A 26,819-nucleotide genomic window follows, 5' to 3' on the forward strand; every position below is an offset into this window, starting at 1 on the left:
ATTGGAAGATAACACAAAGTTATGCTACAAACAATAACATGACAAAGCTTATTATATGCAAAAAACCACCTCATTAGCATAGGCTTAGAGGAAACGTGTTAACCCCAGGAAAAATAACATCTGGTTTAGGTAACGTGACTTTATGAGCCATGATTTAACAAAGCTTTACATATATACATATACATACTTACATACATACACACTCTCTTACATCACTCACATTCACGGACTATTTACACCTCAAGTCATAAATCAAACACTACACAGGGGGGAGGGATGGGCTCTAATCACATTCCAAGATGCACTGTTTTTGAGTAAACCCCTTGCCTGCTTTATTCAATGTAACATCGCCGGAAGAAGAGATCAGTGTATCTCGAAAGCTCGCACAAATAAAAGCATTTTGTTAGCCACAGAACTGTATCGTCTATTCATTTTTGATTATTAAGGCTCAGCTAACACGGTACAGATACATATATATATATATATATATATATATATATATATATATATAATCAAAGGCTCCTTACCAGGCAGACCAGAGAATCCAGGGAATCCAAAGCAGGCACAGCAAGGAAGAGACAGCACACTTGTTAGCAAAAAGAATTGTATTAGTGAAGCAGGCACAGTGCCTGCTTCACTAATACAATTCTTTTTGCTAACAAGTGTGCTGTCTCTTCCTTGCTGTGCCTGCTTTGGATTCCCTGGATTCTCTGGTCTGCCTGGTAAGGAGCCTTTGATTATATTCATTCATATGGGACTAAGCACCTGTCTTCATCTGTATTTGTGTGCCATCTGCTCTGTTACATATATATATATATATATATATATATATATATATATATATATATATATATATATATATATATATATATATATATATATATATATAGCCATGTAAGGTGGCAAAAGGTGGCACTGTGTGCTCATTTGCATATCATTTCCCAGAATCCCTTGTTGCAGTGGACGCACTATATACTAGGTGATAATGGTGAAAAGCAGGGTTGCAGACCTGTCTAAGACATGTGAATGTGCTCACAAGCAATATTTTTATTCTCTCTCTCCAAATTTATGACTAAGGTCAATGTTTCGGCTCTCCAATGAGCCTATTTCAATGCTTTTAATAAACTGTTTGTATTTTTGCACAAGTCCAGGTGTGCCTGCTATTACTTTCTATTGTACCTAATTACTATATATAATTAACCTGACCTCAGCATGGGCATTGAAATCCAAGATAACGTGCTGTGCTGCTTTATTCTTTCCCTAACACCTTGACCTGGTAATAGTCTGCATTTAGAAAGTTCCACTAAATGTTTCATTAGAATAAACCTCTCCCCTATCTCAGCATGTGTATTATTCATGAACAGGTGTGAGACACTGCACCCCCCCTTCTCTGCTGTGAGGGGAGCATCTGATTGGCTGAGGGTGATGTAACCATTGTGTGTTGGTTTGTAAGTTTGTTGCTGATTGGCTGCGGCGCGTTCCACTCGCTCCGCCCCTCGCAGTCAGCTGTAAGGTGCAGGGAGTGAGTAGTTCAGTTTAGTTCCGCGTCGGGCAGAGTGCGGCCAGCACCGGGGGACAGGCGGACTGTGTTCGTTATACCAGGGGGGGATACCCGCCATGGCGCTGCTCCTCCAGCACCAGTTCAAGCCGCTGCCTGCGGATAAGCAGATAGACACCTGCAGCTTCCTGGAGTCGGTGTCACATCTGCCCGCCTTCTTTGGTGAGGAGTGGGGCAGTTACACACGTGGGCGAGGGGCAACTAGATTAGAGGGGCTGTTACCCGGGGGAGAACAGGATGTTGGGGGTCAGTTACACGCTGGGGCGGGCAGCAGGAGGGTGGGGCAGTTGCTGGGGCGATGAGGGCAACGAGAGCAACGAGAGCGGGGCAGTTACTGGGGAGGTGAGGTCAACAGTCCAGGTAGTTACTTGGAGGGGGAGGGGATTGAGGGCGACAGGAGCGTGTGCAGTTATCCACTGAATAACATTAATTGACAGAATATCCTTGACTTTGATTACATTGCAAGCTATTTTGTTATCGGTGCTCTTCTTATATTCTGTATATAAAGATATAGCTAGCTCTATCCCATCAAAATGCTCAGTCTGCAGTCTGGACTAAAAGCAGTAGTGGAAGTTTGGTTGTGTTCAGTAGTGCTGAGCACTTCTGCTTTATTTTTTTATTCAAATACTTATTTTCTGTATACAAATAAATGACACTTTAAGCTGCCCATGTAACCAGAAAAAAAAACTATAGATGTTTCCCACCTCTCTGTTGTGAAATAGCAAGGGTAAATGTTTGCTAAACCTCAACTGTTAACGGCCAATGATCAGAAATGAGCCATTAGTGATTAATAGCCACCTCCATATAGCGAATGAAAACATTGGACAGCCAGTGACATGTTTCAGTGACACGCCACTGGCTGTGTTTATATCCTGAGTGGAACAAAGTGTCGCCAGTTTCTAGCTGAGCATGATCTTTCTGCATTGTGTGCAGATCTTTGTCTGTGTCGGATGTGTTGACCAGTTGCTTGATACCTGTGCTTTGCTCTTGTCTCTAATGGGGGCTGGTGTCCTTATACAAAACATCTATCTATTGTACAGCATCGTCTTAAATTATGAGTAAAACAACTGAAGATAACACTATTAAAGTTTATTTTCAGACCAACAGATATGAATCAGTGAAAGATATCTGATTAGGTGTATAATTCAGTGGACAGTGGTAGTTCTGGCCAAGTGTTCATTTTTTTCCCTTCCCAACACAGTTATCTATACCACTATCAATATCTCTTACAATAAGATCAATTTCAGCGAACCCTTAATTCGGTTTGATACGGCATTACGTTAGAATGGCAAACGGTTCTCTCTAAACATCATTTTAACTTTCCATTTATTGTGTGGAAGTTCGCCATAACTCCTTAGCTCTGCTTCTTTAAAGTAATAACTGTATAATATATTGATTGGGAAAAAAGATAATAATTATGCTTCTCTTCCAAACTGATACAGAAATGGTCCGGGGATGGACGTTTCTTTGCCTCTGTGCTATGTCTGCCTCGCTCCGCTAGCTGAGAACTCGCCTGGATGGGCGAGCTACTTGCATACAGCAACCTGTCCGAATTAGGTACTCGCAGACCTTGTCGAGTGAACATGTAATAGATTTAATCAATGATCAACGTTTCAGTTCCGTCTTAGAGGTTCATGTTTGGACTGTAATGTCGATCGTTGGATAAATCTATTTTTCACTTGCCACGATCTGCGAGTACCTAACTTGTCCAGATTGTTCTACAGAGAGAGATAAAATATACACACCCATGCATACTAATTCACCCATAACTTTTGAGTAATTTTAAGAATGGAGAGGTTACCCCAGGCATTGAGATGGGGTTAACCCCTTTGTGTCAGGGAGCCAGCAATACTTTGAGGGTTATATGCTTTTCAGGCGATAGAAACATATCCATTTTATACACTACAGTATGTAGTTTATTTCCTTTTGTCTATTTATTAGATGTGCTAAGGGATTGAGTTTTGATATATCCTGTGTCTTGGTGGGTATAACAATAGAAGGCTCCGGTGAATTAGCTGCGTTGTGAACTGAAGGTTCATTAATGTAACTCAATTCTCTGAAATGGAGTGACAGTCCCATTAGTGTGGGTTGACTGCACTGCTGTCACTTGTGGTGATCTGTAGTTTGTAGCGGTACACTGGCTAATTCATCAAGCAAAACCTTTTTTATTTTAATTGATCCATATAATCTATTTTTCAGGGCTCGTTATCTCAGGAATGTAATAAGATTCAAAATGTACTAAAAACAGCATTCAACAGCAAGGCTAGAAGTTAAAGGATGTCCTTATTTCTTCAGAATGCGCTCCATCTTCATTCTCCTATTGATTTTTTAATTTTAAATGTTCCCATCTATTGATACTTGCTGGCCAATGTAGACACAGTTTACGACTTCTAAATGGATTAGTACTTAATCTTTATACGTTTTTTCATAGAGGCCTACCTTCTTACGTCAAGTCTGACTTGTTGCTTGAGGTCTTCTGGGGTCATGGCAAAAATAACGATGTAGGTGACTCAAAGTATTCACCTTTTTAATTAATTTAAAAAAAAATATTTTTATTATTTCTTAAGTCCAATGTCTTGAACAATTCTTCAACTTGCTGTGGAGAGTTTTTGGTGACATGGTGCCCTGTCACACTCCCTTGCATGTGCCATCGTGATAGCTAATGGTTGGCATTCTTTTAAATGGTCCTTGTAATATCAATGACACTTCTGCAACACTTTCACATCCAAATGCATTTAATACGGCTCAGGTGTAGACAGAATCCAATGCTTTTTTGGAAACTCTCAATCCAAAGGTGAGTGGTAGATCGTAATTCATTACTTCGGGAAATCACTTCTTGTACAACTTGGATGTGGTCTGTTATTTGTATCCGGTTTGTTCTTTAGGTCGGTGCAAAGTCCAGGGTCTGTTGCCACCGATTAGCGAGTATCTTTGTAAAAAATCTTTTGCGATAGACTGGTCTGTAGTTCTAGAGGTGGTCTTTGTCTCCTTGTGGATGAGGATAAGGCTACGCTTATAGTGATGTCGACTCGACGGTCGCTGGAAAAATCAAATACAGATTACTTCCAGCGATCGCAACCAATCAGTCGCTCCATCGCAGCGCGCTTACTATAAGTGCACGCAACGGCGGCAATGCATCTGTTTTGCCACGCTGTCGCCGGCACTATTTAAGCGCAGCCTAACTATGGCATTACTCCATTGTTCTGAAATGTTCCTGTTCTTCAAGCAGTGTGTGAAGTTTTTTGCAAGGATTTTCTCCTGTTCCCCAGCTTCTTTCAAGATATCAGTTGTAATTCCGTCTTCCCGGGGCGCCTTCGTGGATCTGCCTCTGCTGCTACTTCTGGAAGGATGCATCATTGGTAGCTTATCACTCTTCGTCTGATTATCTCGTACAAGTTCTTGTAGAAGTTCTCAACGCTTCATGATCACGGTCCTCTATTGATCCATCGTCTTGTTTGGGTGCAATGATTTGCTGCTTCCCAATCATAAGTCCCTGCTTTTTGTTCTCTTCAATAGACTTCTTCACCATATCAGTTACACCTTTTTGATTATGTGCTTGCAGGTGCAAAAAAACAATATCTATATATTCTTTGAATTGCTTCATTTCTTGTCGTTTCCTCGGTAATTAATTTGTCCTGATGTTTTCTTAAACATTTATTTTTTTAAAGTCTGTGCTTTCAACGACAATCTCCATACATGTTTTCAGAATTGAGATGAGATGCATGACCAGGGGTTTTTCAGCTCTAGTTGAAATTCTGTCAATGTTTCTGATGGGGTTTTTTGTTGTTGTGGTTTTTCTTTCCATATTTGCATTAACATTGTCATTTTCAGCAAAACAATCTGTGATGTGTTTCTGGTGTCAAAATAGTTAACACACACACATTCCCAGCTAGCTCAAACTCCTACACCCACCACGAATATATATTTATGTCAAAAAGAGTGCTACTGAGCGTGGCAAATGTATACAACAAAAGACAGGGGTGCCCAATGCTACATCAAATTGACAAAACATATATGGTAATAAGTATAAAGTTTAAATACTTCAATAATTACTTGATTATTTAGTTGAACCCTTTGGCCAAAGCATCATAAGCCTGCATACCAAACGTCAAGGCATAACCAAATGAATGCAGGTCCTACACTACACTGTGAACCCTTCCTTTTACCTCTGTATGAGGGGAAAGAACCATAGTAGATCCTGTTCTTGCAGCAAAGTGAAAAGACCTCTCACGTTAAAAAGGTGAGGACAGTTGGCCTGTGCAGTCTTCTGCCATGTATTTTTCTTATTAACTAGCATAAAGTCCATTTCATTCTTGATTCCATTGGGTCCACGCCATGTTGGTTTTTCTACCTTGGATTTTTATTCAATGAATGATGTAGACTTTTTCACAATCTGAAACTTCTACCAATCTGTCTCCATTTTCATTCCTGTTGCTGTAACCATACTTGCCAACTGATGCTTCATCTTTCTGCTGGGCACCAATCTGGAATCCCTTAATCGCCCATAATGATATTGAGATGGCAATTTCCTTTTTGTAAGTTGGCTTATTTTCATGGTTGAATTCTTCCCCTTTTCATTGTATGTGTGACTTGACATTGGGGCATATACTTTGAAAACTTCATGCTCGTATCTTTGTCAACTGACCAGACTTGGTAGCAGAATCGTCCTCTGACACCTAAAAGCCTATCTCCAAGTCTAACTATTGATACCAAGCGCCCTGCTTCTTACCCTAAAAGTCTACGCAGTGATTGCATAAGGAAAATAACAAGAGTTCTTCAAAACTTAATAGTTTATACTGTAGGTTGGATGAAATCTTCATTACTCTAAGCAAGGAAGATGAGGACTAGATCTCAAACCGCTATGGATTTGGATAATGAAAGCCTCTTGGAACTGCAAAACCCGAGCAGGTTTTTCAGATATGGGTGAATGTTCTTCAGAGGAAGGAGAAATCCGGATCCTTCATGTTGGAATCTATTGATATGTTAATCAAGGATAGGAGAACAACCCTCAAATACAGACTAGGCCAAAGAGTAATTGGATATATTGGATCAGGCTTTCTTTGGACCAATATAGTCAGTCTCTCTCTTCAGTCCATCGCTCAATTTAAGAACCTCATCACATTGGTTGTCATCTCTGTATAGAAGAATCACCATGATGAAGAAACTCTTAATGTATCCTTTTTAATAAAGAGGATTGTAAGAATCGGAGCGCTCCACCGACAGTGGATGCAGCCATATCTATAATGGCAAGATACCACAATCTTGTTAGATGGTTCCTCATTTAAAGACCCTGTGCATAGGCATATAGAGGGTGTACTTCACAAACCGTATACTACATTGGGAGCAACCATATACAGAATTGGTTAGGATCTGGGTGGAAGAAAAAAAATCGAAACTGGTACCTCCCAAGGCAGAGGTGGCTTGGAGATGTTTCCAATTTTAAAGGAATATTTGGATTTCATGTGCGATTCATTCATGGATGTGATACGTTAAACAGCAAGATCAGCCCATTCTGTAGCAGCAAGAAGGACTTTGTGGTGATCTACACCTAAGAATAGGCTAATGCCATTAGGGTCATCTGTTTTGGGGGAAGTCCTAGATGACAGCCACAGAATATGTGGAGGCAAAAGTCAGTTTCTGCCACAGCAGATGTCATCCTCCTTTGTCAGACCTCTCCAAGGAGGGTGTTCCTGGAGGCCAGAACATGTAGACATTATTTCAAGGAGTCAACACTGCCATTGCATCCAGAAAAGGCAGTGACTGTGATAGACCGTGCAAGAGCTGCTGGCAAATGCTGCTTTCCATAAAGGAAAACCAGGGCAGCGAAAATACCTAGGAAAAAATATATAAAACTACCATAGTGCAGTTAACGTTAACAAAACAATAATGGCTGAACTCTCAAATTGGCAAATGAGACACGCTAGATAACATTAGTAAATGTCCATCAATAGATATCCAGATAGCGAAAAAATGAGGAGCATAAATAGGAGGTAGTGTAGAAGTCAGAAGAGAAACACAGAGCCCAGATAAAATACCAAAGCATTTATCCAACACTGGTAAAAATGAAGGCTTACAAGATTCCATATGGATTACAGCATGGGTATAGGGGTAAAGATGGTAACCGAGTCGCGTTCTCGGGATCCCGTCACACCGCCGCTGCGTCCACTGGTCTCCGTCCTGCACCTCTGCTCGGAGCCGATACGTCACTTCCGGTTCCTCCACCAGTTGAAGTAGACGTCACAGGAACTCCAGGCAGATTTTCTCCCTCCAGATGATACACTACGCGTTTCGCCGTTCTTAGTGACGGCTTCGTCAGGAGTAGCTTTAACCCATACAACGATACTATATATACCCTATAAACTACCATTGACCTTTCCTCCTATAGGTCAATGTGTGGTGACGTCTCTAAATTAAAGGGTAGATGGCTATGTAAACCCTCCCTAACATAGAATCATCATGATACAAATGTTATACAAAAAATAAAACTTTATACATTTTAATTAAAATACACACTTCGCACCTGATCCTCCTTTAAAACATAAGGAAAAGACCATTATTAAATAAAAAATATTAAAATTATAGATGTATTAAATAAATTAAATAATACAAATCTATATTGAACATAAACACATAAATCACCAAATATATCCCTTATCTCATAAATAAAATACAAGGAAGATGACGATTGATGAATCTCAAAAATAAGAGAAAATACAGAGTTAGTGAAAAATTGAATTACATTACAGCAACCATATACATAGACCATTAGGGAAATGTATCTTATCCGTATTTTTATTTAAACTCTTGCACTTCCCATTTCTACCTTATATACAATCCCCCATGCATCCCATCTAATGGAGGACTCTGTACAACCAGTTTGCAAAAGTTTAAAGAAAAGCACTTAATTCAAAGTCTACATTTAGACCCAAAGGTGTAAGGGATTTCAACGTGAAAATCCAAACTCTCTCTCTTTTTCAGGGCAATACTTCTGTCCCCACCTCTCCAGTGTGGTAACACCTGTTCTAGTACTGTAAACTTAAGGCCTGATGTATCTCCCTGATGTTTTTGAATAAAGTGGTTTGATAAAAAAATGTGTGGTAATACCTCTTCTCACATTCCCAATATGTTCGAGTATACGAGTTCTAATAGGCCTAGAGGTTTGGCCTACATATTGTAGCCCACACGGGCACTGGATGAGATATACGACATAGTCTGACTTACAAGTTAGGAGTTGTTTAATTTGAAATCTTTGTCCAGAGATGTTTGAGACAAACCCAAATTTGTCATCAGATCTATGTTTACACGCCGTGCAGGTGGTGCAACCAAAAAGGCCTTTAGTTTGGGATAACCATCTATTATGGTTGCTGTAATGTAATTCAATTTTTCACTAACTCTGATGAATCTCAAAAATAAGAGAAAATACAATCGTCATCTTCCTTGTATTTTATTTATGAGATAAGGGATATATTTGGTGATTTATGTGTTTATGTTCAATATAGATTTGTTTTATTTAATTTATTTAATACATCTATAATTTTAATATTTTTTATTTAATAATGGTCTTTTCCTTATGTTGTAAAGGAGGATCAGGTGCGAAGTGTGTATTTTAATTAAAATGTATAAAGTTTTATTTTTTGTATAACATTTGTATCATGATGATTCTATGTTAGGGAGGGTTTACATAGCCATCTACCCTTTAATTTAGACGTCACCACACATTGACCTAATAGGAGGAAAGGTCAATGGTAGTTTAGAGGGTATGTATGTATGTGTGTGTATATGTATCCTTGTATAGGTTAAAGCTACTCCTGACATAGCCGTCACTAAGAACGGCGAAACGCGTAGAGCGTAATCCTCAGTGTATCATTTGGAGGGAGAAAATCTGCCTGGAGTTCCTGTGACGTCTACTTCGACTGGTGGAGGAACCGGAAGTGACGTATCGGCTCCGAGCAGAGGTGCAGGACGGAGACCAGTGGACGCAGCGGCGGTGTGACGGGATCCCGAGAACGCGACTCGGTTACCATCTTTACCCCTATACCCATGCTGTAATCCATTTGGAATCTTGTAAGCCTTCATTTTTACCAGTGTTGGATAAATGCTTTGGTATTTTATCTGGGCTCTGTGTTTCTCGTCTGACTTCTACACTACCTCCTATTTATGCTCCTCATTTTTTCGCTATCTGGATATCTATTGATGGAGATTTACTAATGTTATCTAGCGTGTCTCATTTGCCAATTTGAGAGTTCAGCCATTATTGTGTTTTGTTAACGTTAACTGCACTATGGTAGTTTTATATATTTTTTTCCTATGTATTTTCGCTCCCCTGGTTTTCCTTTATGCTTCCATTTTGGACCTTGAAACAGTCCACCAAGGGGTTTGAGTGTTTTATTTATCGCCTTTTTCGCACGGCACATTATTTTGAATATTTGTCACTTTATATGTCCACAGTCACTGTTTAGATGGCGCTCTAACACTCTATCAACCTATAGTGTTATTTCTGTAAATGCTGCTTTCCAGCCAGCGCCTCCAGAGCAGGTAGGACTGCTTTTTACTCCATTTTATTCCGGGTCCGAAAAAAACAGGACGTTTCAGACCACTGTAAATACGTTTTCTAAAGTGTAGAGGGCACAGGGCCCTTAGCCCAGAGAGCAAGATCCTTCCTTCCTTCCTTCCTTCCTTCCTTCCTTCCTTCCTTCCTTCCTTCCTTCCCCCAAGCAGGCCTCATTTGCATGTTGGCAAGTATCTTTCCTACTTTAGCTGGGTATATTGTTCAATGTTTCATAGTATGGTCGAACCTACAAGTGCCACTATACGTCTTATACACCCGTTACCAGCTTCCCGCCACTTTAAAGCATATAACTAAATGTGTATCTTCTATATTAAAAAAAAGATCTGCAAGACAATACCGATACGTATTCATGCGTTTTGTGACTGCCTAATGTAGATTCTTTATGATCAACCAAATAAAATCTAACCTCCTACATAAGTGAGCAAAATAGGTTTGGAATTTCAGATGTGGTATTTCGTTGGAACCCATGAAAGGTTAACATTTGATTTTTTTTCTTCTTCTTCTTCTTCCCCCCGTGTATGTAAACTGGGGGGAGGCATGCAGCAGCCAGTTTGGCATTACAGTAAAACCATCATTGATACGAGAGTTGGGGAGATTGTACATGAGAGCACCAATATATCACTTCGCTTTCAATGAATTGTCGAGGAAGTTACCACTGCTGTGGGAGCGTTAGGAGCCGCTCAATCAGGCGCTCTACAAAAGGATGTTAGAACGGTTCTGGGGGACCCGCCAGATAGTCGGAGGTTCTCGTATATCCGCCAAGTGTGCCAGAGAAGGATGTACTTTGGTGGCTGAACTGTGTGGTCATACACACCATCTCAGTGTCTTTATTTAGCCTTTCTACAGCATGTCCTATAATCGGGTGTACGGTACAGAATGTAATTGGCTATTGGTATTAGTGGTTATTCATAGAGCTGAAGGGAGAGTCCTGTAACGCCCACGATGCGTAGTCCTTTAACGCACGCTGCACTGTTATTGCTCTTATACAATAATCAGGTGACCTCTTTCTGAATACAGTTGTGCAAAAAATCCAAAGGTAGAATGGAGAAATACTTGGACTTCTCTGTTGGCAAAAGAAGTTGGTTGGTCTGTCTGCCAACAACCTTTAGAATGGGAGGAATATTTGTCACTTCTGTTGTAATATTTTGCATTACTAATGTAATTTGGTTTCTCTAATTAGAGGCGGTAGCTGGTAGGATGCAAGTGAACTAAAGACAGTGGTACTGTACATTTTACTTGGTCGATAAAGCCTTGGGGGGAAAAAATGTAACTATACAAGTATTATTTTTTTTTCTTCTCTCCCCTTGTAATAATGCAGCCTTGAATAGTCAACCCAATAAACTTAAGTAACTGATGTGACTGAGTTCAGAGGACATGGAGAAACAAGTGTGGCAATTTGCCTCTGTGGGAGAAATACTGTCTCTTTTTCCTGTGAAGAGCACAATAATTCATCAAGACCCAGTACTCGAAACAAATACATTGTTTTCCGTAAAGTTGTATAAACATTCCACTTGGACCAAGATATAGAACCTCCCTTAATTTTTTTTTCCCCTCTCTCCTAACGACTTATTTGTATTCTATTTGCATGTGAGGGGTACAGAAAATAAGACTGGGGAGGGGATTATCCACTCTGAGGATTTAGCAATCTTCTAGCCTTTTATGCAATAGATAAACTACCAATCATTCTCCCACATTCACTGTTTCAGGGTTATTCCTTTTTGTTTTGTCTTCTTCATGCAGCCTCAGTATGCAGTGCCAAGTGGTACAGAGGCAATGGATCTTAATACAAAGTTGAACATCTCTCATTGGGTTTACCAATTGTTCATAACTAATCCCAGGGTTCCCATGTGTTATGAAACTTTCTTGCAACAAAGTACAGTAGTCCGTCTTTCCATCATCAGGATGTCCCCATGTTGTACTTTGAAACTGTTTTGAATGAAGGGGTGTCCTCCTTCAGTTTCCAGGCTTGTGCAATGACACATACTTGGTTGCCAACAGTGTGTGTGTTTTTTTCCGGAGCTGTCGCAATATAAAGAACAAAAGTTAAATCCCCAATTTAGTTTGAGCAATAAAAACCTGTATGAACAGGTGACAGCATTGCAGAGGATCAAAGGGATTTATGATTCCGGATGGGGAAAAATAGGGCTCCCAGCAACGAGTGACCTGATAAGCAGGTGGGTTAAAGAAAGCAGGGAGATTGTCAGAGCTCGTGCCACGAGCGTTGGTAACATCCTGGGCAGAAAAAGCTGGCGCTGCAGGAGAGGAACGGAATGTTTGGCGAGTTTTACCGTGTGCGTGTCCATGCTTCAGCAGAAGTGACATTTTGTCTGAAACTTTCCAGGCTGCAATGCCATAAATAGGTTGGGAAAAAGTGTAATTTTTTTTTTTTTTTTTTTACACACATACACTTAAAGTTAATATATATAATGGTGTTGACCCAATTTAATTTAATACTAGCCCTACCTTAAAACTCGCCTCTAAAATGAATCATCCTAAAAGCCTCCACTCATGGCTACTGTTCCACACCCACAGTCTCTCCTACCACCCACTGTGGCCAAGCACTGCCATCTACAGCACTTATTCCCTCACCTGCTGTCTCTAAATCTCCCAACATGCCACTTAGATTGTGAGCTCTCCGGGGCAGGGATTTCCTTTCCTATTGTCTGACATTGCTGTGCCTATTTTATATTATAGTTTCCTGTGCTGTATTATCTGTGCAAAGCGCAGAGTACACTGTCGATGCTATATAAATACAGAGACACTTCTCCCATCCCATGAGAATAAGGTAAATATCTGAAGGGGGGGACCTTTTTAGAAGTCCTGAAAGCTTGCACTCGTAACCACTAGTATACCATTATAGGTACCATTTTTGTCCTGACTACCCTATGTGGCTAACACAATACGTGTGTGTCACCTATTTGTTTGTCCACATTACCTATTTGTTTGTCCACATTACCTATTTGTTTGTCCACATTTGTATGCAACTATGTAATTATCAAATTTGTACCCCCCCCCCCCCTGTACTGCACTGTGGCTTATGTTGGTGCTTTACAAATAGACTATATTACAGCAGAGGTTTGTGTTGGTGTTTTAAGGCTTCCTGTGGCATTTTGCACTTCTGTGCTGTAATGTAAGGCTGTCCTTTACCCGGCATATGATTTAAGTGCACGGTTTGAGCTGCAATGTAACAAGTCTGTTTCATAAATACATAAAGACCATTCCCTTTAAGTGGTCCTTGTGAAAGCCCCTCTCCTTCCCTCCGTGTGAGAGCCTAACTCTCTCCCCTTCACAGCTGTCATGCCAAATGATAGAGTGCCGGGGATTGAAACCATGACATGGTGATGGAACGTTCCTTGGGGTTATGCTAACATCATCACTGTAATGTCACAATGTTGGCTATATTTAGGAATCCCAGAGTCAAACCTTCTAATCATTTCCCACAATGAAATCAGTGATTAAGGAAACAAAGGCAATTCATTAATAATCTTGTATACAGATGTTACATGATGTTGCTTAACTTTAATGCAGAATACCAGTTTCAATGGGAGTGATAACCTACAATATGACAATGTCTTACCAGAACACACCAGCGGGGCATAAACCCTGGCTACATCAGCATAATATCACTTCTTGTATAGTGCTGACAGTATAATCAGCTCTGTATAGATGTAATTTTGCAAGCAATATAAGGTTTGTGCACACTTTTTTTTTTTTTTATATATATATGGGCCTTTTATGTTTAATGTCATACTAATGACTGCTGGTATTTTTTCTAAGATAAATGGGCAGGTTTTTTGTTTCCTTTCATGGTTGTGGTCATCAATGGGGAATGTTTCTGGCTGGTTCTGTTTTGAGTCTGTACCAACACAGCTCTGTTGCCCTTCTCTGCCCTGGAAACCGTCAACATGCCTTTGATACAACCATCATTTAATTATTTACACCATCGCTACCAGTGGGGCCAGCAACACATTGTGAACCAATACGGGCATCATTTTTACATTTGTGGTACTGAGGCCTCTTAACGAATAGTGTGAAGCTGGGTAACATATGTTCCTTCCCGGTGGAAGTTGACACATTATTAACCGTTGCTGTACTTGTTGTTGGCAGTGGTCTGAACACACAAGATTTTCTGTATCCGTCTCCAGATGAGTTTGCTGATGCACCAGTGCAAAAGGTTAAGCGATTACATCCTCATCCTGTCTCCTATTAGGGCGCGGATTATTACAATCCGATGGTTACCTGATTCCCCGGGTCGCTTTCTCCAGCGGTGCCTGATCAAATGACTGCCCTTTGTTAGACGCCAGAGAAATAAATAAATGAACTTGATATGGATGGCAACTCCATTACGACCTGCTGCTGCACAAATTGGGATTTGGATTCATCATTTATTCACTGCGTGAATACCGACTGCTCTACTCCAGGGCTAGCTTGGTATTATTCCACTGTTGTGGGGTGTCAAGGCGTTGAGTCTCAAATATCACTGAGCAGAGACCAGGAGTGTGAAAGCCGCCAACTATTAGCCTATAATTTGATGGCAGATGATACCCAATTGGCCCATCCAGTCTGCCCATTTCCATCTGTTGTGAAATTTCTGACCTCCTAGTGTGAGGCTATTCCACAAATCCACCACCCTTTCCATTCATAAGGGGACTTCCTTGCATCTCCTCTGAGCTTCCCACCATCAAGTGTCCGAGCATGACCTCTTGCTCTAGCACGTCTTTCTATGAAATATGCTTTCCCCCTACCTTCATGTAGTATGTCTTGCGCCAGTATCGGTCTAATTTGTAGTCCTATTTACAGGCCAATAATGACAAGCCTCTGAAACCAACAAGTGCAAGTTGTGCTACCTTTTTGTAATGGGTCAACATGAGGCTCTTTGAACCTGAAACTATAGTGCACATCGCATTCCAAACCTCAGTTCTCCAAGTGTACTCTCTAATTAATTTATAGGATCGACAGCACTTTGAAGTCTCTGAAAATCAGGATGAGGCCTCAAAATACATTTGAATATGAAAGCGCATTTAGTAGGAAACTCTTGAGTATCGGGGCTGAAAGTAGTTTGATTCAAAGTTCATGACTTGACCACGGTCAGCTGCTTCTGACCTTGGGCAAGACTCTAGTCCATATTAACTACGCAATCTTTAACCAGAAGACTTCTTGCAGTGCTGAAAGACTCCTATTGATTTTGAAGGGGGTGGAACAATGCTGAAAGGGGTCTCATGGAGGACGGCTTGGTAAAAATAGCCTTCTTTCCCTGTGCTTTGGGCACCAAATGTAGATTGTAAGCTATTTGGCACACATACGCATTGTACCCTGGCAGTGCGGTAAGTAACTGCGCCTTTTATACACTGAACAGTTGTTGATCACTTGACATTTTTGTAATCTGTCCTTGCTCTTTATTGACTTGGTGGAGAAGACGGCTGGTATGGTGTTAAATTGACCTGTCCGCATTTTTATCTTGGTGTGTCATTCATTCAGTGTCATTTCATTGTAAAGAGTTTGTGGCACCAACCTCTTGTGTAAGGACTGTGTTGATATGAGACAGATTCGTCACATAAGAGGTGGTGTCACTAACTAACTTTATTTATTCTCTAAAGTAGAAATATCTTCATTAATATGGAATAAAGGATGATCTGTGTCAATTCGATTTTGTATGATTTTAAAAATGAGCACACAAATGTATTAATATATATTTACAACCCCATATACCTACTGCAACCTAAAATGTTAAAAGAAACATGTATACTGTAAAGTGGGTTTTTAATCCTCCTTTTTTTTAAATATTTATAGATCTCCTTGGACCTGCAATTTTTTCTCCGATCAAAGCAGATATATCTGGCAATATTACGGTAATTTGTCTTTTTTTTAAATTTTTTTTTATATATATATATAACAAGAAACAAAGGTCCAGAGCAACATCCAATGTGACAAAAATACACAGTGGAATACCTATATATCTCTTGAAAAAGGGTAATTTAGCTAACCCTTTGGCCAAAGCGTATAAGCTGGCGAGCCACTTTCAAGGCATGACCAGTTCGCAGGTCCTAACACTAACTGATTAAAATCCTTATTTACCTCTATTATTAGAGGCAGGATGGTCCTAGCATTGAACCTGTCACAACCAGCTGCATGAAAAGAAAACCTGCTTACTTGGAAAGTGGGGAGGGGCGAGCTTAAAACCCTGGGAGGGAGGAGCCACTAACATCAAACAGCTGAGACCAGCTGGACAAACTTAATAAACAGATACCCAGAAAGTTCTAAGAAACCCCCCAAATTTACCACAAAATTCCTTTTTTGTTCCCCCTCCTTTTTATAACTGCAATGTTTTTGTATTTGTTAGAATAACCATGTGTTAAGTCTTGCAATTATTCCATCTTCTTAGTACATGTTGAGCGAGAGAATATTTCAGATAGTTCTTGTAATGACCTGCTCTTTTATAAGAGCTGTTTGGGCTCAAAACAGATTTAGAAAATAGGACTAAGATACATTAATTTAATCACGACATGTCTAAAGACATATATGTCAATGCTCAAAATTAATATTCAGCTAAACAGTGGCTCATTAAAAGAACTAGACACCCTTTTAATGACTGCCGCTGCATCCAGAAAACTGTGGTTGCGGTCTCCTCTTCCAGAATACCCTGCTTTTCTCCTCCCAGGCTATTAGCTCTCCCTCCCAAATAAGGGCAGTGACAACAGCCTGGTATGAAAGCTTCATCTGCTTCTGTCCGCCATGTTCTATCCCGGGCAGCAAGGATCTTCAGAGGGACTGTATCCTACATGGAAAAGTTCAAAGAAGTTTTAGGATGGGTGGAGAGGAACTTTTTTAAAAAGGAAAAGGACAGAATTAGGCTTCACTATCTTCTACTTACTCTGACCCTCTCTGGTTTGAAACCTTGTACTTCTGTGTATGTGTAACTTCACTTTTGTTTTCTTCTTTCAAACGCTAGAAAATCCGGGCAGTTTACGAAACGAACCCCACAAAGTTCAGAACGTTGCAGATGCTTCTGGAAGGGGAGAAGGAAATGCATGGGCCACAGTGGCCGAAAGTGGGGGCAACACTGGCGCTGATGTGGTTAAAGAGGTGAGCTTCGACGCGACCATATATTGCTAAACTCGACGGCTACATATAAAGGGCCAGCGTCAGCCCGTGGTGAATACGTTCAATATAAATGAGAAAAGACACAATACCAACCCACCTGCAGGCAATTCCACAGCCGTACGTAGAGCATGTAGTATAGGAGCAGCTCCTCCTACGGCCATAATAACCTGGTAGTATGTGTATTAGGTTGTGTAGCTGATTTTTACTTTTTTGTAAGAACAATTCAAACTGATATCTTTTTTTGCTTTAGAAAGAGTTGAATTGCAAATCAATATAATTTTTTTTTATTAAGAAAAGGTATCTGACCTGTATTTAATCTATTAAAATTTCACTGCCACTATGGATGACCACCTCCTAGAATGTAAATCTGAGATCTTGCGTGTTCTGAACCAAATACTTGAATGAAACCACCCCCTCCCCCCAAAAAAAGCTAATTTTAAAACCATGAGATTCCATTAAAGTCTACGTTGATGCCTAGTGAGTGACTCCTGATCCGTGACCTGCCTGCCTTTCACTTTGGTCCTAGGAAGGACATGGCTCGCCCTTTATTGAAAGAACTTCCAATACATTTCTAAATTCTTCTTGAAGTAGAGGCAATAGACCACTAATGGAAGAGTGTGCAGGACCCGTGCAACTTCCACATGGAAAACTGCTACCTATCCTTTGCTTTTGGCTCACACTTGTACCGCTCCTTTTTTTTGTCCCATCCCGCAGGGGTCTGAAGTTTATCCAGGTTATGCTCCAGAGCATTGCGGACGGAGAAAAAGACGAACAGAACCCAAACCTCATCAAGGTCAACGTGACCAAGGCTTACGAGATTGCGCTCAGCAAGTACCACGGCTGGGTGGTGCAGAAGCTATTTAAGGTGTGTATCTCAACGGCTCGGCACCCAACCAAGAAGCTGATCTTGCAGCCTCTGTGACTCGCACAACCTTTTCTATACAGTTGAACAATGTAATCGGCTTCCCTTAAACACACGTTGAGATGCTGGCGGTACTAATGTCACTTGGTTTCTTTGACAATGGAGTTTGTTTCTCATGAGGGGACTTTTGAAAAGAACAATGTCTGTCAATCATTCCCCCCTCCACAGTCTTTCCAACAAACGACTAGAATTAAGCTTCAACTTATGTTACTAAAAAAATAAACAGAGGTATTGAAGGGCATGACTCATATTTATCCCCTCGAGCACTAAGAGCCAGCAATGCACTGAAGAGGTCCCCTTAATTGTCACTGCCATTGTTTTTGATGTGGGACCTTTCGTGGAAGGGAAATGGTGGCCCTTTCCTCTTCTTTTATTCATGACACATTGTGATTTTCCTCCTTCCTGTATTCACAATTCCTCCTGTAAATGGGAAGTGGTAACCTGTGCTTTCTCCCCGTCTAGGCCGCACTCATTGCTGCTCCCTACAAAGACGACTTCCTGAAGGCCCTCTCCAAAGGACAGACCGTGAAGGAAGAGTTGTGCTTAGAGAAGATCCGGCAGTTCCTGGTGAATTACACGCTCACGATTGAAGGAATCTACTTAATGTACAACAAGATGAACGCAGAGCTGGATTACAAAGCTTAGCGACCCAACCCAAGGATTCTTAACCACTCACTGCTTCTCTCTTCCTACAAACCAGAAGAACTTTTCCTGTGGAGGTTCATTAGATGCTTGAAACCTACTTGAAGGTACAGAACTAAAGTAAGCTAATGACAGCAAGATGTTCAATGGGTGATTGACGCCCGTTTCCAACCTCCAGGATGCCCTTTTGACGTACTTATGCGATGGAACACTGGTGACCTCCGTTGGACATTAGTCACTTTTGCACTACGTTCTTGGAGAGCTTGTCAGCTGCTCTGAGGTCCTGACCTCGGAGGGCAAGTTGTGACCATGTCATCTACTCAAGCCATCATGTGGCTGCAGTGCTGGGAGGTCCAAGGAATTCTTAAAAGAAAATTGTGTCAAAATCACCCTGACTGTAACTGTTGTGAGTATGTAGAGTCCACCCTACACTTCAGACTACACAATGTGTGTATGTGTATGTCTAATTGACGATATACAATCTTAGCGAGCTCCAACCCAGACTCACAATATTTTATATATTTGTGTCAATGGGATTGCTACTGGGAGTGACCTCCAAATATACAGCCTGTAAACACAACCCCATTGTGACATGAATCACAAAGATGTCATTTGTGTTAACCCTTTCAATGCTAAACAAGATCGCGTGATTTGGGTTCAGTCACATCAGGGTCGCCCAATCTACCCTAGAAAACGAGCACGAAGGTGGTGACCACCTCCTGGATGTCACAGGGCCCACCAACACAGATGTCCCTCAGAGTTGAACAACTCGCTGTCATTGGCTTACTTTGGTCCTGGAGCATTCGGCACCGAAGGCTTTTCTTGGTTTATCCAACCAGCTCCCCGCTCTCGCTCTCCAAAATCGGAGGGATGTAACCGTAACGAGGTGTGGTTTTTAGGTGAATGCAGCACAGCAGGGTGTGTCCGCATCTTTAAGCAACGCACTGGCTGTGCAGGGGTTAACCGCCTTTAGATCTCGCGCGTACAAACTATTTTCTAAAACCTAGAATGTAACTTTAATAGATGTGTAAATTTAAATTAGCAATGTACTGGTTTATAAAAAGAGCATACCCTTGTTAATAAGCCATATACATTTTTTCTTTCCGTTACAGAAATTGACATTTGCCTGTAATTTCAGAGTACGGGTCAACTGCAGCTTTTGGCTGACTGTTATAAAGCGTTCACTTCAGTGTAAAATCTAATAGAAAGAAACCATAAGGGCTTCTCTCCTCTCTCTCTCCCCCCCCCCCCCCTGCAGGTTTCAGTGTTAAACCCCATCACATAGGGCTGACACCGTTTTAGGGTTTCATCGCTACAAACTTCATACCTCTTTACTGCAGATGACCTCACATAATCCCACAATAGTCTCCTGCTAAGGATTGTGGGAACTGTAGACCCTGACGGTGCCTTAATTTTCGTAACCCATGACATCACCAGATGTGCCTTTATCGTCTCTCGCTACCAGGGGCATCAAATGGAATGGCTGCTGATATTGTATGGACACGCATAATAACTCTTAACTAAGATTATGCAAATAATATATCCACTGCTTTAACCCAATGATGTTCAAGGGTCCCCTCCCTGATCCACCTGTGCTGAAGCTGGAATATCCTGAAAACCTTATTTATTTGGGGGGGGGGGGGGTGCAAAAGAGATATTAAGGACTGGAGTTGAGCACCCCTGGCTTAACCCATTGCTGCCTGGGGAGCCTACAGTGCAATTTGGTACACACCCTTTCCTCCCCCATCCCATATTAGTGTTAACTAGCAAGACATTTTTTCAGCCCTTTCTGAGTGCAACAGGTTGTCTTTTAAATCTTAAGTATTAACCTAAAAGACCTTACTCTTTTTCTTTTTTTTTTAAGCTTCATTTTGGAATATCAATCCTGACCTCACTCGCATGTTGTAGCACTGACGGTGTTAACTGACCAATTTCCGTTTGCAAAGCAATAACTCAATAGGGTATTTTTAAAGAAACGTGTGTTTATTTAAGCAATGTATTAAAACACTATATTTTGACTCAAATTCTTTGCTTGTTGTCCATGAAATGAGAACTTCTGCTTTTTCTGTAAGCCTTTCCTGGCACTGACTGGGTGAAGTTGTTTGGGGGGAGGACGGGACGGGGGTGCGGGGGGGGTTGGTGGTTTCCCATTTTTTTGACATCCGTCCGGTAATTAACGTGTGCGCCTTTAGTTTCATAACCTTTTAAAAACAAGAACTAGCAGGGTGTTTAAGATGAACAGGTTATGTGGTGGTAAGAACTATCCTATGTTTATTAAATATATAAAATGGATGTGTCTTGACCTAGCTGCCTCTAACATATAATACTGTACATGTAAAGGAACAATGTTATCCCCCCAAATCCAGCAGCTGCCCCATTAAAAAAACCAAAAAAAAAACCAACATCTTCGGGTGTTTTGAAAACCCAACAAAAAGCAGTGTATTAGGGTAGCTTGGTGTGCAGTGTTCACCGTAAATAAAAATACCACTTGTGCGCACGTCTGACAGATCTGCTACCCTGCCTTTACCCATCACCTAGTATACAGAGCTTCAAGGCTTGATAAAGTGCTCTGTGTAGCACAAAACATGTTGGAAGGGTAATGCCTTGCCATTTTTCCCTCCATGATCATTAAATTTTTATGGATAACGCACTTTCCTTTTAAACTCTTTTTTGGATATTTCCGGTTGTGCTCTGCCATTTCGCTTTTCTGTTTGCATGCCACATTACACAGCCTGGCTTAGGCCGCGCCTATAGTGCCGTCGATGGCGACATGACAGGTGACGTCTCCCGTCACCACAGGCGAAAGTTATATTTCGCCGGGCGTCATGGGTTTCCTGAAATTTGATTGGTTCAAGGGCTGTCACGAGGCGGCAGCCCTTGAAAAATCTAATTTTGCTGCCTACCAGTTTTTGCGACGTTGCATTGTCGCCGTCGCGCTTACTGTAAGCGCACACGGCGGAAATGCATTTGTTTTCGGGCGACGTCTCATCGCCGGCACGAAGCGCGGCCTTAAAGACGTGCATAGCCAATAAACCTATTCAGACAGCTCTCTTGACCTTTTGGGTCTAAGTGTGAGGCTGGTTATACTGGCTTTGCCATTTGAAACGGGATAGGTTTCAACTGCACCTTTTTTAAAGAAATACCACATGGTGGTGGCACTGCACTTGCATAAATTCGACTTGTACAGAAGGCACTTCCTCGCTCCGCAGATCCTCAATAAAAAACAACGTATAGTTCAGTGTGTGAGTAGGGTGCAGCTGTGCAACACAGAGGGTAAAGAGATTGGAGGCAGAGGATGCAGGGACGGTCCGAGTACCTGGTGACATCACAAAAGAGGCAGATCCGCAAGTATCAGCGTGTACTTGGCCTACGCAGACGGCTGGAGACGTCCCGAGCATGAAGTATACCACAGCACCTCTGAAATACAGGAGACTGGGGAAGGTTTAACTCAAAGGTGTGCAAAAATATATAAAACAAACGTAGGAGCCAGTCTGATAAATGTGGCAGGTGGATGTCACGGCAACCTGCACTGTACAGCTGACACACGTACACTCTTCCCCTCCATCACCCCCCCCCCCACACACACAATATTTCCATCCCTGGTTTAACCCTTTGAGTGCCTGAGGTGCTGTGGCAAATCAGGTCCTCGTGTCCACCGCATCACCAATTATAGACAAAGGTTGGAGTCCACTGGAAAACTAGCTTTAAAAAAAACCTTGACTATAGCGACTGCATCATGTGGTGACTGTCCTGCAGAGTTAAAAAGCTCCCAGCCATCATTACGTGTCTTCCCATACAAGCCAAATTCTAAGTACAGTACCTCTCTCATTTGTGATTTCTGCAATATCCACCTTCCTGCCTATTACCAGCAACACATTTAGTAGTTAACACCTAGGTCAGGAGTGACCAACTTCTGTCCTCAAGGGCCACCAACAGGTCAGGTTTTCAGGATATCATTGCATCAGCACAGGTAGCTCAGCCTGAAGCATGGATAACCCCAAAACCAGGTGGCCCTTGAGGAGTGGAGTTGGCTACCCCTGACCTAGATAACTGCTGAAAACATGTTTTCAGGATCCTAACACAAGTTTGTCTCCTGGCTGTTAAAGCTGAATCATTTGATACATAAAAGGCAATGATATTTATCATGGAGGTGGAAAAAGTTCAACATGACCATTAAGTGATAACCTAACCTAACAAATTCCATGTGCATTAGGTCGCGCTTATAGTGCCGGCGACGTCGCCCGAAAACAAATGCATTGTCGCCGCCACATGCGCTTGTAGTAAGCGCGACAGCGAAACGCGATTTTTTTGAAGCCGGGAATATTTGATTTCAGGGTCTGTCGCCTTATGTGACAGCTCCTGAACCAATCAATGGCCTGGTCGCCCGCGCCGCAAAGCGAAATACAACTTTCGCTAGCGGCAACGTCACCGTACGCGCGGCCTAAATTTTTATTTTCTTCAAATGGAGGTGTGATTACATATCAAATTATTATGAAAGAAGTTGTGTAACGTTGAAATAAGTGTTCCGCTTTCTGCCAACAAGAAAATGATAAATGTAATTTTATTTTGCAAGGTTTACATGTTACTACCGTGAAGTTATAGGAAGAAAGTTCTTTGGTGTAAAGCACACAATAACGTACAAACATTGGGACAATTCGGGTTGTATGTCATGAACACTGCGATGATTTATTGGCAATCATTTTTGCTACAGAGCCGTTCAGCGTTGAATTATAAATCAATAAAACACCATTTACTGTAACCACGACAAAGCTAAAAATGCATCGAATTACACCAGAAAGTTCTGCAACAACATTACACAAAATAAAGCTATATGCTTAAAGTGGGCCTACATACAATAAGGCAAAAGCATTTTTTTTTAATTTTTACCTTTAATAAAATCAATTCACTAGTGTAGATTTTTTTTTTTTGTCCCTATTAGGTCTACAACCTTTGTGATAGGATGTTGAAGCAGGGACTGCCGCTCCGATTCTTATATGGGAAACGTTACATAAATAAGGCAAAGTATTTACTTTTGAGATTGGTAGGTAGCCTGAGATTAGGATTTGGGGTTGCCATCTCTGCACACGCATGTCTGAATCCTTGGGTTAGATTAGGGCAGGGCTGGCAAACTCCAATCCTCCAGAGCCACCAACAGGTCAGGTTATGTATATTCTTGCTTCAGCACAGGTGGCTCAATCACCGGGGCAGTGAAAGGTAAGGTAGCCTTGCCTCTTGATTATAAAAGAAGTGCTTGATTAGCGTGGTACATTACCACAGCCAACATACAATTCAGTCTGCATACAAGGAATATTGCTGTTAACAGGCCGTGTTTTACAAACGCGTCACTGTGGGGACTTTAAATGGCTGCTGCCATTCTTTTCCTAATCACGCTCTCTATGGTCACCCCAAATACCAGTGAAATTCAAAATGGCGAATCAATACATCCAGTACCAGATGATACTTAGGAGGGAGAAGTTGCACAATATGGTCTTTATTTTTCATCTAACGTATTTCCGGCCCATCTGGCAGCAGACAGGGTAAAAAACAACAGGGACACTAAAAACTGTGTTAACTCCTAAACGTATTTAACACTTGCAGGACATACCATAAGTTGACAAACGGATGTCTATACACACTCACTGGGGCAGTAATATACCTGGTTAAATGTTAAAGTAATAAAATGAGGGTATTTCTTTAGCCGGTTGAAATAAGTAAGAAAGTATGCATGTCATCTCTTTGTAACAGAGGCGATGTAAACTGAAGAGGTTGTTCCCCATTACCTGCTTTCTAACCACTAACTTCCTGTTCAACAGCTTTGCTAGCCAGATGTTCAAGTGTTACAGGAAAAGCCGTTGTACTGTGCTTTGTTACATTGACTGTCAAAAGGAGGATCTAAAAACGTACGCAACTCATAGTATTACTCCCGTGAAAAGTTATGTACCACTGCGCTTTAACCACTGAAGTGCCGGATTGAGGATGCCAAACAAAAAAAAATAATATACAAATATGGTCTGTTTATGTCGAAATACATCAAACCTCCCCTGACACTTCGGTGTATCGGAAATAGTACGAGGTGTAATTAGGAATAATCTAACTCCCAGGAAGTCTTGTATATAGTTAAATGCGCTCCAGCTATGACAATTACATGACTATTGTAGGTGCACGTTAAGGTTATATCTCAACCATAAAAAGGTGTGCCCACAATTACAAATATTTGTGCGTCACTCCACAGCACAGGTAGAATAACCAGATAGTAACCCCAGACCTTAAGTGCCTTTCAGTCACACAAACTCATGCCCATGTTGACTCATTTATAGTCACAGATGTGTCACTGCTGGTGATCCATCCCTTTGTCATGCATTGTCCATGGTTGACAGCTGATAACCGATCTCCAGGTGGCTGAAACCAGCTCGTTAGATGGTTATATTCAGAGACATGCACAGGTAATGGCGCTGTGTACATAGGGTCTGGATGATAATTCAACTTCTTGGTTGTAGAGGTACCAGTCTTTAGGCGTATTTTTTTTTTTGTCCCGGGAAGTGCAACTCCGGATGGTGTCCCAAATCCGAGACACCTTACCCATAGGAGATGTGAATCTGTGATGCCAAGCCAATTTGAGGTCCCTTATTTACAGTTGGGGGAGGGGGCACGCTCCTGCTGGTATATCCACCCTCCATTATGCCTTATTAATAGCCATAGCGGTCTGGCACCAGCATGCCTCATTGCCCCAGAGGTGTGACTAGTCCAACTCCAAGGTACACCCCCCAATCCCTAGAAGTATTCTTAGCCTGTGATAGTAACCCAATTAGGAGGTGCCTTCTTTATAGTCAGGGGTGCCTCATTAATAGCCGTAGAGGCCTCAGTCCTAGAGGTGTGACTCCAGATCCCATCTGCGGGCTGCTTTATTCGTGGTCCTACAGGTTTGGTATCCCATAATGAGAGGGGGATGGATGGAGGGGAGTGTTTTGGGTTTTATACCCCCTCTTTCTGCCCCTCTGGGATGGGTCCCTGGGTGTACGGTGGGGGTGGGCTGTCCTTGGCCGGCATGTTGATGGCCTCCTCGTAGGACGGCAGGTGCAGCGGGTTCTTCTCAGGCTCTGGCACCACGATCAAGGACAGGGCTTCGTCCCTTCCCGGTTGCGGCACCGCCCGGGCCACCAGGAAGCGGTAATAGGTCAACAAGCAGCGGATCAGGTAGATCTTGAGCAGGAGGAAGAGAAGGGAGAGGACGATGAACAGCACGGAGCCTCCGGGGATCCCCGGCCTCCCTTGATCCTCCAGGCCGGGGAGGTAAGGCCTAGTGCCGGACACGCTGAGGAAACGGAGTTCGGGGGGGAAGCGGACGAAGAGGCCGCAGAAGAGAAGCAAGGAGCTGAGGAAATCGATGATCTGGAAGGCCAGGAAGGGGAGGAGGAGACCGGGGCGCCTGCGCAGGACGCCGAACAGGAGGCCCAGGCTGAGGATCAACAACACGAAGCCCAGCGAGTACATGACAGCCACGGGTCCGGGGGAGCTCCAAGGCCCCGGGCATGCCCCGCCGCACTTTATCACCTCAACCGTCTGCCACACTAGCGACTGCAGGCTGACGAACACGTAGTACACGGCCACGCCGAGCACCACCGAGCGGACATTGAAGTAACCGCAGCAGCGGGGCGGCTCCAGCGTCACCATCTTCGTTCAAGCCTCTGTGTACCGCTTATTGTCCGAAGCGCAAATGCCTACTAACCGGAAGTGCGGCGGTTTATAAAGGACCTGCATTCTAGCCCCGCCCATTACAGGAAATATGTCACGGCAGGGCGGCCTTTTACTTGAGGGAATGCGGGGAGATGTCATGTGAAGCACTTGGCGGCCATCTTGGGTTCTGGAAGGGAAAAAAAAGTGATATGAGGGTCTGAATGCATGCGAAGACGAGTGTGAAGCACTCGGCGGCCATCTTGGTTTCTGGAATAATTGTAATGCATTTGAACAAAAACAACAATGGTGCAAGATGATACTGTGTCAGATCTTACTGAGTGTCACTTCAGTCA

At 42.2% G+C, this 26,819-nt stretch overlaps 2 protein-coding genes across 2 annotated transcripts; one reads left to right on the forward strand and one right to left on the reverse strand.

Moving 5' to 3' along the window:
* Positions 1 to 1,524: 1,524 nt before the first annotated feature.
* On the forward strand, positions 1,525 to 20,816 carry GLTP (glycolipid transfer protein). Its single transcript, XM_075568760.1, has 5 exons — positions 1,525 to 1,720; positions 15,918 to 15,976; positions 17,077 to 17,210; positions 17,943 to 18,093; positions 18,613 to 20,816. The coding sequence occupies exons 1-5, from the start codon at positions 1,618 to 1,620 to the stop codon at positions 18,793 to 18,795; spliced, it is 630 nt and encodes a 209-aa protein (XP_075424875.1). The 5' UTR covers positions 1,525 to 1,617; the 3' UTR covers positions 18,796 to 20,816.
* A 2,519-nt stretch (positions 20,817 to 23,335) lies between these two features.
* Positions 23,336 to 26,520, reverse strand: LOC142464970 (lysosomal-associated transmembrane protein 5-like). The gene has a single exon (XM_075568759.1). The coding sequence runs from the start codon at positions 26,461 to 26,463 to the stop codon at positions 25,765 to 25,767; it is 699 nt and encodes a 232-aa protein (XP_075424874.1). The 5' UTR covers positions 26,464 to 26,520; the 3' UTR covers positions 23,336 to 25,764.
* Positions 26,521 to 26,819: the final 299 nt, after the last annotated feature.

Source organism: Ascaphus truei, chromosome 13, assembly GCF_040206685.1.
Source record: "Ascaphus truei isolate aAscTru1 chromosome 13, aAscTru1.hap1, whole genome shotgun sequence".
Classification (NCBI taxonomy): Eukaryota; Metazoa; Chordata; class Amphibia; order Anura; family Ascaphidae; genus Ascaphus; species Ascaphus truei.

What these genes read in the sequence shown, in the direction of transcription:
- GLTP (XM_075568760.1), top strand. Translation starts at nt 1,618, where the DNA reads ATGGCGCTGCTCCTCCAGCACCAGTTCAAGCCGCTGCCTGCGGATAAG. An exon ending in ACATCTGCCCGCCTTCTTTG is followed by an intron (nt 1,721 to 15,917) that starts GTGAGGAGTGGG and finishes AAATATTTATAG; the next exon opens with ATCTCCTTGGACCTGCAATT. An exon ending in GCGCTGATGTGGTTAAAGAG is followed by an intron (nt 17,211 to 17,942) that starts GTGAGCTTCGAC and finishes CCCATCCCGCAG; the next exon opens with GGGTCTGAAGTTTATCCAGG.
- LOC142464970 (XM_075568759.1), bottom strand. Translation starts at nt 26,463, where the DNA reads ATGGTGACGCTGGAGCCGCCCCGCTGCTGCGGTTACTTCAATGTCCGC.